Raw genomic sequence first — 14,454 nt, 5'->3', positions numbered from 1 at the left:
ATACGCTATTCGCGTGGGATACTGACCTCAATGACATTGTTGAAATTAAAGCAAAAGATGAAAACCAGCTTGGAAAACGAATAACCAGGAGCCAATGCTCTTGACTGCTCTCAATGTGAACGCGCGAAGTATTATTAATAAAGCGCATGAACTCGAAGCACTCCTACTGGCTATCAAACCCGACATCGTTGCAGTTACCGAGATATGGTTGCATAGCAATATTTTGGACCAAGAAATCGCACCGCCGGGCTACACAATATTGAGAAACGACAGAAAATGAAGGGGGGGAGGGGGGCGTTTCCTTGCTTATTCAAAGTGAAATGCAATACTCAGTCACGCCAGACGTGCCGGAAGTAGAAGCGGTCTGGTGCAGTATCTATTTGGCAAATGGTGCTGCACATGTTGGCGTTGTGAATCGGCCGCCAAATGCAGAAAAAACCTACTTAGACCCTTTGTTTGATTACATGCTAAACCGAAGTCCGGTGGCAGGATACTTGTGGCAGGAAACTTTAACTTTTCCGAATTTGACTGGAGCTCTTTAAGTGCGGGAACGGCGGCAGGCTGCATAATTGCTGATTTCCTATTCACGTTCAATTCAACTCAGCTAGTTGCCACACCCACTCGTATTCGGTTGGCATCCAGTACAATTCTGGACCCAAGATTTGTGACTGACCATTTTCTGTGAGGTACTATCGACATCCGTACACAGGAAAGCCTTTGTGACCATGAAATGGTGATCTGCACTTTACACGTGCCAAACCTCATTCGTTCTCAGCATTCATTGAAAAGAGTATATGCGTTCAAGAGAGCAAATGGCACAGTCATAATTACATACCTTGCACATGAATACCCAAACGTTTATGATCTTTGCAAAAATGAACAAAATAGCATTAATGAAGTATGGATGCAATTCAAGGCCCACATTGCACATTGCATTGATTGTTTTGTACCGTCAATAGTAAAAACAACCCGGAAGAAGAATCGCTGGATCACGCGTGACATAATACACCTAAAACGCAGAATTAAAAGGCTACGCAAATCTAACATGTAGCGAATGTCCCAGCTTACTCATCCCAGATGAGTGCTTTAACAAGGTCTCTAATGAACAAAATTCGCTGCGCTAAAAAAATATTTTGCAGCACCACTTTGAATAACTTCATCAAAAGAGCTCCGCAAAAATTTTTGCCGGTGTATTAATTACCATCGTCACCCTTCTGCAGCATTTTCTCAGCAGCAGAACAGGGAAAAAGTAAGCTCTCTCAACCGATACTTCCAACCTATTTTTACACGAGACAATTTTCATCTTGATGAAAGCAGGCTGCGCCCTACTACCCATGAAAAACTGTCAGGCATGCCTATTATATCTGAGGCTGGACTGTTATCGCTGTTGATAAACTTAGATGAGAAGAAAAGCAATGGACCGGACGGAATCGCGAATTGTTTTTTGAGACGGTACGCTGGGGGGGGGGGGGGGGGGGGGGAGCCAGTCAGTAAGTTTCTTTTCCTTATATTTTTAAAGCCTCTCCGTTAAGGCCGCCTGCCATTGGAATGGAAAATTGCTAAGGTAATCCCCGAGCACAAATCAGGTGACTTATCGACGCCGGCTAACTTTCGTCCAATTTTCCTTACCTGTACTTGTAAATTACTACAACACATCATTTTGAAATATATTACTAAGTTTGTCGAAGAACCTAACCTACTCAGTTCAAAACAGCATGGTTTCTGATCCGGGCTCTATACAGTAACGCAGCTCATAGAGACTGTTCATGACTTAACGCTCGGCATAGGCAACTAATCCCAAATTCATATAATATTTTTAGATTTTTGGAAAGCCTTTGATCACGGATCGCATACTATGTTGTTATATAAACTAAAGAATGTATTTGGAGATGGACCGATTATTTGTTGGATTAAATATTACCTTACAGATCGTTACCGGCTTGTACAACATGATAATTGCACTTTAGATAGTGTTCTCGTTCTCTCCGGGGTCCCCCAAGGCTCAGTGCTTGCTCCGCTTTCATATTTGCTGTTTATCAACGACATCACAGAAGTTATAAATTATAATGCTCGCCTATTCGCGAATGACTGCGTGATTTACACCGAAGTAAAAAGCTATGAGAACGAAGTAAATCGGAGCAAAACCCTACTCGCATATGTCGCTCTTATTCGTCTACTTGAATACGCCAACATAGTGTGGTTCCCGTACGTGAAAAATGATGTAGCTATCTTAGAAAGCGTCCAGCGCAAGGCTGTTCGATTCATATTCAACAGTAATCGCCGCACTGACTCGCCTAGTGAATTACTACGTCGCGCTTGCGTCCCCATGCTGTACGATAGAGCAAAGATGCACCGTCTGAAAGTTTTATCTTACTACTCCAAAATATTTTTAAGATGGATCCCTCAGCCTTCTTTCAATTCAATTATTCAAGAAACAACCGTCCTAAACACGCTCTCATGCTTCAGGAATTCTCATGCTCCAACAACACGTTCTTTTATTCCTTAATACCATTCGCGTACTGCGAGTGGAACGCGCTTGACCCAGAAATCACACAACAGAACTCACTGAAAAGTTTACCGAGCTTTTGGAAAAGTCGTTACTCCCGTCGAACAGAAGTGAATCTATTTTCTGCTAAATGTATTTACTTGTGCTGTCCTTATGGTTTCCATTATTGCTGACTAACGCGTGTGTACCATTCTTTGTATATATTTATGCTGAAATTCTGAGTGCTGTACAGCTTTGTTCTGTGTAGCTTGTCTTTGTTCGAATTTTAGTAATGCGAGTTATCGATTTTGCCGCCTTTGGTCCTGTGGTATATTTGTTTACTTTTTGCTCTGTTTAATCAGTGTACCAATATTTTTTTGTACCCACCCCTGTTACAATCCATCTAGGTATTGACAGTATTTTGAAATAAATAAATAAATAGAATATAAAAGCAATAAAAATTTCACTAGGATCTCAACCTCCATATTATTGCTTTCGTACGAAGGCATGCACACTGTGTTTGACAGTGGGCGAAACGTTAGCACTAGTACGCACTTGTGTCCTCTTCTCAAGTACATAACTTTCCTGAGAGATGAAACAGGCTTTGCGATTAAGTTGCGTGGAGAGCTTTTTACCCTTTTCCGAACGCTAAATTCTTGCACCTCTCGAAAGGTCCCTCTTATCTGCTACATTAATTTGCGACTACTGCTGTGACTTCTTATACTAGATCACTCCACTATCCAGCCAGTCATTGTTGAACGAATTTGTTTCTTTTACAAGAGCAGTTGAAGGCACCTTTATCAGTTGAGTGACGTCCTCTGCGTAACCTGTAGAAGAAACGAGAAGTTACGCGGAATGCCACCATTTGCTGCTCTGCGGATTTCTCGCATCCTCGGTGCGCAGCAGCAGTACTTTGGTGGCAGGACTTTCAAGGGCTCCCAAGATTCCCAGCAGAGGCCTAAGCTGACACCCTCTCCGAGATTAAAGCATAGTCAGAAGAAGACTCACCAAATTCTTTGTCTCGAAGGTCAACATTGTGCCTACGGTAGAACTTTCTAAGGTCTTGGCGATAGATTTCTTTGTATCCTTTAAAATCGGGTGATTTCATGTCTAGAACGATTGGTGACTGTCTAGAACAACCACCACTTGAGCTGGGGCTGTCAGTGGTTCCAGCGATGCCAACTGTTCTTCGTTGGTATGATTTCGACGGAGTAGACGCTAGCCTATATGAAGACAAAATAAGTGATTAGCGATGACTGTAATGAAATAAAGTTGCTGAAATACAGAACCCATAGAAATAACAAAATCCCAGCTTATGCGCAATGCAAAGGTTTCTCTCTAATAGTGTTCATATGTGTGCTGTTGTCATTGCAGATACCCCTGGCGGAACGCTGTTTAGGGCGCTTCCAATGCTCAGCAACTATCCAGCCCCCGGACTTTGAGAACATTGTAAAACATTTTTAAACTTGAATCATTTTGTAAAAAAAGAAATGTCATTAAAACTAAATTTAAATAGTATACCGCAATTTTCTTTCTATGCCAATAAATTTGTTTTATTTCTTCAATAAACCTCAGTCGGTTGTCAGCGCTTACTTGTGAGCAACCTTATTCCCTCATCCCGTCCGCGAGCTCTGTGATGAAAATGATTTTCCTACAACTCGGCCAAATTTTCTCTTTGCTTAATGTCAACACTCAGACTGCCATCAAAAATGATGGTATGAAAGTTCATTTCATCAGCTACAATCTGACGGAGAAGCGTAGAAAAGATGTTACATTTGCTTGCTAAATCTCGCAACCTTTTACAGATGACAGTGTCAGCAGGCTGCAATATATAACCGTGTGATAGTTGAAAAAGGTAGGACATAATCCAATTTATCCAAGTCTTCAGACTTCTAAATGTCCGAGGACGATAAAACTGAGCACAAATATGCATCTTGTACAATAAATCAGGCGCCGAAGTCTAAACTGCTAATCAGCAGGTAATACAGTTTTTTTATCCCTAGTGATGGTCTGAGTTTCGCGACTAGGGTTATTCTTCTTGTCCGCTTATCTTTCATGAGGTCGCCAATGTGTCTAGAACCTGATGCTTCGACATTTTTATGTGTTTGTATAAAATATTTTTTAAAGTGATCCCTATCCCGAATACTTCCGCAAGCGAAGCTGAAAATTAATCCCATGTTCACAATGTGTCGCAAAATTGATACTCCAGTATACAGTGGGTTAAAGAACATGGTGCAGTCGAAATTTTGAACATATTAAACAGGGAACCTACTATGCTTCCCTCACGACGCAGCCGAAGTGTCGATCAAATGCGAGATCGCTGCTGCCCCTTTGCCTTATATCAAGACCAATTTTCATAGCAGTGTGAGAAGCAGTCCTTTAGCTGGGTAGGTTTATGACACTGCTAAAGAAACAAAATAACAACCTTGGAATAACATCGTAACTGTAGATGTAGCCAGCTAACGCGCAAGAAAACACCGGCCGACTGATTGTATTGCCTTCCATTTTATCGAAGTGTTTGAAGTCCCTTTAGGACTGAATTACCTATCTGCCTTGAACAGCTAAGCAATGACACTGCATCTCTTATAAAATTGTGCTTACTGACGCCTCTGATGATAGTGATTCTCACTGTAAGCCGTCATTTTTTTGGATGCATAGTTATCACGGCGGGGCTCGATCTCCCCGTTACTACCGGCGAAGGTTTTCTGCCTGTACGCACCCCGTAAATTTTGCTGTCGTCCACAGAAACTGCAGTGCAGCTATCGCAGACACCATAGTTTTCAGCCAGTCACTGAACTTGAGCGCGTGTCAACACACTTCAAATAAAGAAAAAAACGTTCGAAGGCACTTTGGCGACTAAAGTGATGAAAGGCGAAAACCTGAGTACTGCATTCTGCTACGCGACCGTTTCACATGTAGCGATGAACGCTGCGACTAGTAAAGCGAGCGACTGCTCTTTCACATTCTGCGATTGCACTTATTCAGTTAATTTCGCTTGGAAGCGACGGGATCGCGCTGCTTGTATCTTCGCAGTTGTTTTACGTTTACTGTTGTGTGGTTGATTTTACCGGGTGCGCGGTATTAATTAGTAATAATTATGTTACTGTCACTAATTATAATTAGTATTTATTAGTCATCATTTAGTAGTCAGTAATTAGTAATTACTAATATAATTATTCACTCATTAGTAATTGATCATTGATTGCCACATGGCCATACAGTGACCCATTCAGGCATGCTGTATGGGGGTTCTTTGTGATTGGTCGAGACCTCCATCATGTCTTCCTATCTCGACCAATTAGAGCCGCCGCAAAAGCATGACACTTTTGCTGACGACAACGATGAGGCAATAAAGACTTTCGCTCTAATATAATTGCCATTACTGTAACCGGTGTCTGCTGGTTGAAACATCTGCCCTGTACTGTGGGAAAAAGCTCCCAGTGCTGTCATACCGGCCACCAACCATTTTACCCAATGACTACACAAGCTTTCACTCCGCCAGATTGGTTGCATTAACTAGAGTGCAATCACTAAAAAACCATTCATCGATCATTTATTATCCACAACCAAAACATTAATCCATGTCTAACCCTGCCGGTGTGGCGCAGTGGTTACGGCGCTCGACTGCCGCTTCCAAGGACGCGGGATTGAAACCCGGCCTCTTCGGCCGTTTTTCAATGGAGACGAACCGCAAAGCGGCCATGCTCTGTGCGATATCAGTGCACGTTAAAGATGCCAAATTGGTCGAAATTTCAGGAGTCTTTCACTACGGCGTCTCTCATAGCCTGAGTCGCTTTGGGACGTAAAACCCCACAAACCAAACCAAACTAATTGATCCATGTCTAAACTTTCCTCATGTCCGTAAAATATTGTTATCACTAAAATGAACGGAGATGTGCCCATGATATTTAAAAAACTGAATAATAGTAACACAATAAATACCACCTGAACCTTCGTAAGGTATATACCAAAGAGAAATCAGCAGTTTTTATAAGCCCGACATATTTTCTGTCCTTCTGTGTAAGATGCTATTCTTCAGAAGATGTCAAATTTACAAAATATAAAAGGCAGTAGATTAGAACTCTAGGGTTTGAAATACTGCGAAATCTAATCGTGAAACCAGCCGCAGGCCAATATAAAACCTTGCTCCAATCTGTTTGACTCTGAGACGTCAGGGCCAAACAAAAGGCAAATAGGATCAGGTTTTCGATTTGTTTTAACTGCTTTTGCGATCAGCGTGTAGCATAACTTCAACTCTGATTTCAATGATATGAAGACTGCATTGCCTCTACTTGGTAAGCTATGCTGATGAACTTAAGGCATAAATCTTAATAATGCAAACAAAATAACAAAACAAGAACACTCACATAACCAGACGTTGCTTGCAGACAAGTCTGCTGATAGTACATGTATATAATTTCTGGGCCTTCTCTAGATTACAAGAGCTTAGTTGTCAGCTAAAGTGCGATCTGTCAGAGCTCAGCACTCAGTTTATGCAAGCCACTTTGAATTTGACCCCAAGTTAGTTTAATTCAAACGCTCGATATTTCTGTAAGGGAATAACTGTACTATTTTTTCTAGAACTGTTACTAAGCAAAAGAAAGCAGCTAGTGACACTGATGTATCCACAATAAATTAGTATAATCTAAACGCTCACTACTATTTATAATTAGCCTGGCATGGCGTATGTCCTTGTTTACACTATACAGATGTGCACATTCCTTGTGTACACCTTTGTTAGTGTTTTTTACTTAGCTATAATCGCCTGCTATGACTTAACAAGATCTCAGTACCCAACAAATAACATTTTCACTCATCGACTTGAAGTATACGAGAATAAACGCATGTATCACATACCATGTTTGTGCATGCGTTTAAACCTAACTCGTGGGGTTTAATGTCAAGAAGTGATCCACGGGTAGTAAGCGACGCCATTGCAGACAGCTCCAGATAAGTTCAGTTTACATGCGGTTCTTTAACATGCATTTTAACTTCTCCGATACAACAGGTTGCTTTAGATGGGACTAAATACGGGTCCTCTGGCTCATTAGCATAGCGCTCTAACCACAGCGCATTATCCATGCCTTCAGGCTCACCACAATCTCTCATCAGTTGTGAAATTGGTGAGTAAACAAATGGCGCACTATAGGACCCAGTCTTACCCTGGTGGCGTATCTGGCATCGGGTGAAGCGCCATGTAGTCTGTACGATTCTTGTGCACGTTGGATTTGCCTGCATTGTCAAGCGTATTCCTGCTAACGTCTTTAAGAAATGCACTTCACTGGCTGCTAGTGCTGTACACAGTTACACAAAACACAAGATACTCAGCAAGCAAGCACTGTTGGGCTAGAATATAGCGCATAGCATAAAACATAATTCCTCAATAGCGACGCTAAGTGATCGTCTGACTTGACGCAGTAAATATCCTAGGTTTCGCACAGAAAATACTTCAGTAAGGCAGTGCGTGAATGCCAAACTAAACTTGCTTTTATTGCATTCTGCATGATGTTTAGAAAAATGTTTTTCAAATGGTAATACAACCAAAGAGCGCACGAACAGAGGCGTGCCCAATGACGTTGTCGAACACCCCCAAAACAACACAGAAGAATACTTTAACGACAGATGTAGACTGGCTGCCTTCGCGCATGCAAGGCGACGCTCACTTCACATCACTCAGGTGCAGCACTGTTGAACACATAGCAGCGGAAAAGAGACAAGGACTTAAATGAGACAAGAACGGCCCCATCGTCTACGTCCTTGTTCCTTTTATCCTGGCATCTGCTCAAGATACCAACCTATACGGCCAATTTGCTTCCTTAATGAAGAAGCACTTCTTGGCCGAAGTGAATTTATTTGCACATTTTTAGGATCCTTCTGTCTTGTTACAGAGTCTCTGCTACCAGGGTGTTAAGATGTCGCATACACAATGAGTATTGCCTCTCTATGCGCCAGGCCTTGAAACAAGGAACATAAGCAGCAGATCTATCCGATATGGGTACGAGAAGAGTATTGAGAATCAGCCTATGCTACTGGAAACGATTGCTTTGAGTTGCCATGAAGGAAGTACTACCACACACGATGATCGCGGAATAGACTATCCTCTAAAAATGCTCACTTGATAGGCAGCACACCACAGCGTACTGAAAATGTGGGGAAGAGGCAACGAATCGGTGGCAGATTCATGCTGTTCAACGGAATTCGACTCATCATTAAACAGCGCCGTTCGCTCGTCGGTCACCCGAGATGCTTTGCTTTAAACACTGTCCAGTGCTGCAGCCAGAACATACCTTTCGCCGACGACGGAGTCAGCACACATCATAGAAGTATTCTTATGCGCCCCTCTCTCTCTGTAGCGCCTACCTTTATGTTTTTCCTGTCTAGGCCATCAATCAATAATTGCAGTTAATTCACTTAGTTACTAATCAAGGCGATGTCATCAGCGAATCGCAGAATACTGAGACATATTCTCCATCAACCCTCATCCCTTACTACTCCCATCACAAGTCTAAGAATACTTTCTCTAAGCAAGACGTGAATAGTATTAAGGAGATTGCGTCTCCTTGCCTAAAACGTTTCTTTATTTAAATTTTGTCAGTTTCTATATGAAGAGGTATGATTGCTGCAGCCACAATAGATATCTTTCAGTACTTTCCTATAAGGCTCTTCAACTCCCTGACTTCGCAATGGCTGTGTGACTGCTGAGGTTTCTACGGAATCATTTGGTTTTTCCTAATCAATGAATGCTACGCATAAAGGCTGGTTATAAAGAGAGCAATTTTCTATCACCTGTTTGATGCTATGGATGTGATGGATAGTACAGTACGCTTACCGAAAACCTGCTTGATCTCTTGCTTCATTGAAGCCTATTATTGTTTTGATTCAGTCAGCGATTACCTCTTTAAACGCGTTATACATAAGCGGACTGGCCTGTAGTTTTACATATCTTTAGCGTCACCAGTCTTATGAATTAAGAGAATATTAATTAGCGCTCTTTCATGGCTCCGATACAGTCGATGACAATAGGCATTGCCTGTAAAAGGCCAGTTTTTCAAACATGATATCCACATCCCCCTTCCTTCAGCAAATCTGTGGTTACCTGAACCTCCTCAGCTGCCTTTCTCTTTTTCCGTTTCTAAAGCTTTCTTAACCTCGTCGTTCGTCATTTGCAGAACGTCTTGCTACTTTTTCATTACTGGCTCTCTGATTATTATCCTGCCTACTTTGGCTACTATATAGATTATTACTGAAATCCTCGGCTACTTTGACTACCCTATCCTTATTAGTGTTGGCATTGGCCGCCTTGTTCTTTAGAGAATACATGTGATTTTTGCCTAAGCCCAATTTCCTCTTCATGCTTAAAGGCTGCCCCGGTTCTTTAGAGCATGCTCAATTTTCCCCTTGTAATACTTCTCTATGTCAGCCACTCTACGCCTGTTGATTAGGTTTGATATTTCTGCAAGTTCTTCCTGCCGGCGCGGTTTGAATCTTTCATACTTTGGCGTTTCTGAATTAAATATTTCCTCTAATTAGACAAGTTACCGGTATCCTAACCACACTACCGCCTACTTCTACCACGCGCTAGTAATGATATCCGAAATTATTGTTCATCGCTTCTAGGCAAGAGTCATACTCCTTGGTTAAAGCTGAAGATCTATCTTATAGCGATATCCTGAATTATTCTACGATCCCCCTCAATGGTAATTTGATGAAGTTCTTTCTTAATAATATGTTTCGCTCCCTTGCAGATAGAAACTATTTTGGCACCTCACCATCCTGAGCCCAATGCATCGCATCTGTCCGCTCACATTTACATCCTGCTCACTGCCAAGTTTCAGACACAGTATGAAGTCTATTTCATTTTAGTATTTCTATTAGGGTTTCTCCATGTCCATTTTCGGTTCTTGCACTCTCTGTAGATGTTTATGATTCCTAAGTTATTTCGCTCTGCAAACTCGACTGTTAACTCGCCCTTGCTATTCCGAGATCAAATGCCATTGTCAACCACTGCCTGGTCTCCAGCCAGATTTTTCCTTACTTTTAAATGAAGTCACCCATTAGTAGTGTAGCTGAGGCTTTACTTTCGCTTTACTCTCTCTCTGTAGCGCATGCTCTCCCTTTCTGCACTACTCTCGCGTTTATTATACTGTGAGAAACAAAAGTTGACTTTGAATCTTTCTGCATTTAACACTGTGTAATTGTGCCTGGTCATCCTCGAGCTGTTGCGCGACCTTTTTTGCTGGCATGGGATTCATGACCACAAATATGGCATCACAGAGGTGCCTGAAAAGACATCCAAGAGCAATGCAAGGTTGATGCACATTCCATCATCATCATCACACTGACTGTATCAACTGCAGGGCTAAAGCCTCTCCCATATTTCTCCAAGTAATCCGATTCTGTGCTAGCTGCATCTACGTGAGCCCCGCGAACGTCTTAACCTCATCCGGCCACCTAACTTTCTACCACCCCTTGCTAAGCTTTCCTTTCCTTGGAATCCAGTTTGTTAGCCTAAGCCACCATCGGTTATCCTTTCTTCGCCATGCCCATTTCTTCTTGATTTCCACTAGAATGTCAGTAGCTTGAGTTATTTCTCTGACCCACTCTGCACGCTTCCTATCTCTTAATGTTACGCCTACCATTTTTCGTTCCGTAGCCCTCTGCTTTGTCCTCAACTTAAGTAGAACCGTCTTGGTTAGCCTCCACGTTTCAGCCCCATAGGTGAGTACAGGTAAGATGCTACTGTTGTATACTTTCCTCTTAAGCGATGCCGGTAAGCTGCTTGTCACAATCAGCCAGCGCTTGCCAAATGCGCTCCATACCAATCTTATTCCTCTTGTCATTTCCTTTTCATGGTCCGGATCGGTGGTTACTACCTGTCCTTCCAGTGCTTCGCTACCTAATGTAAATTGCTGCTCCTTCCCAAGGCAGTTGAACAATACATTAGTCTTCTGCATATTGATTTTCAAGCCAACCTTTTTACTTTTCCTGTCAAGGTCGTCAATGATTATTTGTAGTTCATCCCCCGAGTTTCTTAGCAAGACAATGTCATCAGCAAATCGCAGATTACTGAGGTAATCTAATTCTACCATTATGCCTAACTGCTCCCATTCCAAGTTTCTGAATACTTCCTCTGAGCAAGCTGTGAATAATACTAGGGAGACCGTGTCTCCTTGCTTAACACCTTTCTTTATGGAAATTTTGTTACTATGGTTGCTGTGCAGCCATTATATATATTTTCGAGCACTTTCACGTACGGCTCGTCTACCCCCTGACTTCGTAATGCCTGCACCACCGCCGAGGTTTCTACTCAGTCAAATGCTTTTTCGTATTTTCGTAATCAATGAATGCTATGTATAAGGGCTGATTATATTCCAAGCATTTTTCTTTCACCTGGTTGATGGTATGAATATGATCAATAGGAGAGTACCGTTTCCGAAAACCTTCTTGATCCTTTGCTTGATTGCAGTCTAAGGTTGTCCTGATTCTATTAGCGATTACCTTAGTAAATACCTTATATGTAACAGACGTAAGCTGATTGGTCTGTAATTTTTAAGGTCTTTAGCATCGCCTTACCTAATAGTGAGGATAATGTTTGCCTTCTTCATTGGTTCGGGTACCGCCAATGACACCAGGCACTGCGTATACAGGGTGACCAGTTTTTATAGCACGATATTCCCCCGTCCTTCAACAAATCTGTAGTTATCTGATCCTCTCCAGCTGATTTCACTTTTTTCATAGTGTTTAATGCTTCCTTGACCTCATTTTCATTCCGCCTGAACTCAAATGAGCAACCTGCATTAAAACTGTGCTTATTCTTGGACACTGACATATATTACGCACTTGAGTCGAATTTTCGCATCACAAAAAATAGCCTTGCGCTTTATAACAGGCAGCGAAACAGTAGACAGATCAGATCCACCTCTCCGTGATTTTCGCCTAAGGTTGTTCTTTGCTATCAGTAATTTAAATCTGCAAGTGTTTTTATAAACATACTAATGATAACACTCAATAACACGGAAAGTTGAGCTAGTTGGTACATATTTTTAAGGAATAACAGCGCGGAGACAAAGGACAAGGAAGAAGACAACACCTGCGCTGACTATCAACTGCAGTTTATTAGAAAGAAACACGCAAAAATATACTCTTTTCACAACCAATAACGCATGTGCAACACCAATCGCCAAACAGATACCTCAGTCTTTTGAATCAAGATTCAAAAGACCGAGGTATCTGTTTGGCGATTGGTGTTGCACATGCGTTATTGGTTGTGAAAAGAGTATATTTTTGCGTGTTTCTTTCTAATAAACTGCAGTTGATAGTCAGCGCAGGTGTTATCTTCTTCCTTGTCCTTTGTCTCCGCGCTGTTATTCCTTAAAAATAATGATAACACTATGTTCTCTTCTGTTTTTGTACACCTATCCATGAAGCAAGACAGTTTAACTTCTGTTAAAACCTTCCAATTATTAATAAAGTGTTGATAAAAAAACCATCACCTCTGCTTCTGCCACTTGACAAGAAAACTCCCACATATGTTGCTGGCACAATTTGGAATAAGCTTTCAGTGAAATTGAGAAGATATCACATTTGTGTCGCTGAACAAAAAAAGTTCTAGAGATGAACTTTTTACATGACTACCTCTGAAACGTTCTACGACTTTAAAACCTTGCCTTCACCTATGCGAATTTTCTTCATTTCTGTTTGAAACTATTTGCATAATTTTTGCCAGCATGCTAGATCATTATATATTAGAGTTGTCTTATGTGAAATTTAGTTTTATGTCTTTTTTATTCTGCATTTAGCACTGTAGAAATTTTGTTCGAAAAGCTGCCTCTGAGTTTGTCTCATTGCTTTCTTTTCTATACATATTGCATGGACTCAGGTCCAGCCGAAAGGGCTAATTGTCCAGATAACGTAGACCAATGTTTATTTGACCATTTTCTGAAAGATGAAATTTAATTGAACCAGGGCAAGCAGCTCATCCCTACTTTCTAGTATTTTGTGGGCTCGTCAAGTCACACACCATTCAAAATCGCTGCTTGGCAAAATGAGCTTCCGCTACCACTTGCCCGTCCCATGCCTGTGGCTTTTTTCTCAAAACGCCAATGCTGACAATACCGCCCACATATATAAGGACTAAAGAGGCCTTTATTGCTATCGCCTTAGACACACACGTGAATGGCTCTGGATGGTAATGAGCAGCGAGCAGAAAGTGCTTCTTATTTTGACACATACGAGTAACACTGCTGAAACAGCGAAGTGATAGCAAATTGGAAAGAGTAATGGAAGAATGCTGGTATTCTGTCAGAGTGCAATGACATGCAAACACAGCAGCTGCAATGGCAAAGGAAAAACGCGGTGACAAACAGAGGGAGCCTGTATTTTCAATTTAACGTCATAAGAACGAGTTATGAAGGTGCTAACGGATTTTACCCGTGCCCCTTAGCCAGCAGCTAACATGTCTATGTTGTTGTGTTTGCGTTTGAATTATTACGTTTGCATTTCATCCGATACTAAAGGCGCAAGTACGAATTGCACGATTGGTACACATCGTCCCGTGGGGCGTCTTCCGGAGGCAACCAAAACCTCAAATTCTATCGGTCCTTCTCCGATGAGGTTTAAAAATTCACCCGGCTCAGGCAGTCTCAAATCTATAAATGGTGCTCACCAGTCAGTTTCGGGATGCTGGATGGTTGGGTCCATGGTATTTGGCGGTCCTGTGTAACCGCTGTTTCTAAGTGCCCAGGAGCTGCACAGATATTGCACGTAAAAAAAAAAAATCATAATTTGCGCCACAACACTCTACTAATACAAGCGGATTGAAGGAAAGTGACGTTCTTAGCAGCTGCGCTATTAGGAGGTGAACAGTCTCGCTATCAATTTATTTCCAATCTATATATAAAAATATTTCAGTCATTCAGCAAGCAAATGTGTCGTTTTAAATGTGCGCCTTTGTCTGTGGTATCCTGATG

At 41.7% G+C, this 14,454-nt stretch overlaps 1 protein-coding gene across 1 annotated transcript in view; it reads right to left on the bottom strand.

Annotated features, from left to right (window-relative positions):
- LOC146209404 (uncharacterized) overlaps positions 1 to 14,228 on the bottom strand; it is a 19,643-nt gene extending 5,415 nt beyond the window's left edge. Inside the window, exons 1-3 of the mRNA XM_084580268.1 lie at positions 14,151 to 14,228; positions 7,648 to 7,717; positions 3,494 to 3,708 (exon numbers count right to left, since the gene is read on the bottom strand). Coding sequence (XP_084436394.1) covers positions 3,494 to 3,708; positions 7,648 to 7,682 — 250 coding nt within the window. The 5' untranslated portion in view covers positions 7,683 to 7,717; positions 14,151 to 14,228. The remainder of the gene's footprint in view (positions 1 to 3,493; positions 3,709 to 7,647; positions 7,718 to 14,150) is intronic.
- Between the last annotated feature and the right edge of the window lie 226 nt (positions 14,229 to 14,454).

Source organism: Amblyomma maculatum, chromosome 1 (assembly GCF_055883805.1).
Source record: "Amblyomma maculatum isolate TAMU_Amacu chromosome 1, ASM5588380v1, whole genome shotgun sequence".
Taxonomy (NCBI): Eukaryota; Metazoa; Arthropoda; class Arachnida; order Ixodida; family Ixodidae; genus Amblyomma; species Amblyomma maculatum.
Note: the sequence above shows the minus strand (reverse complement) of the source record. Positions and strands in the feature narration are given on the sequence as shown.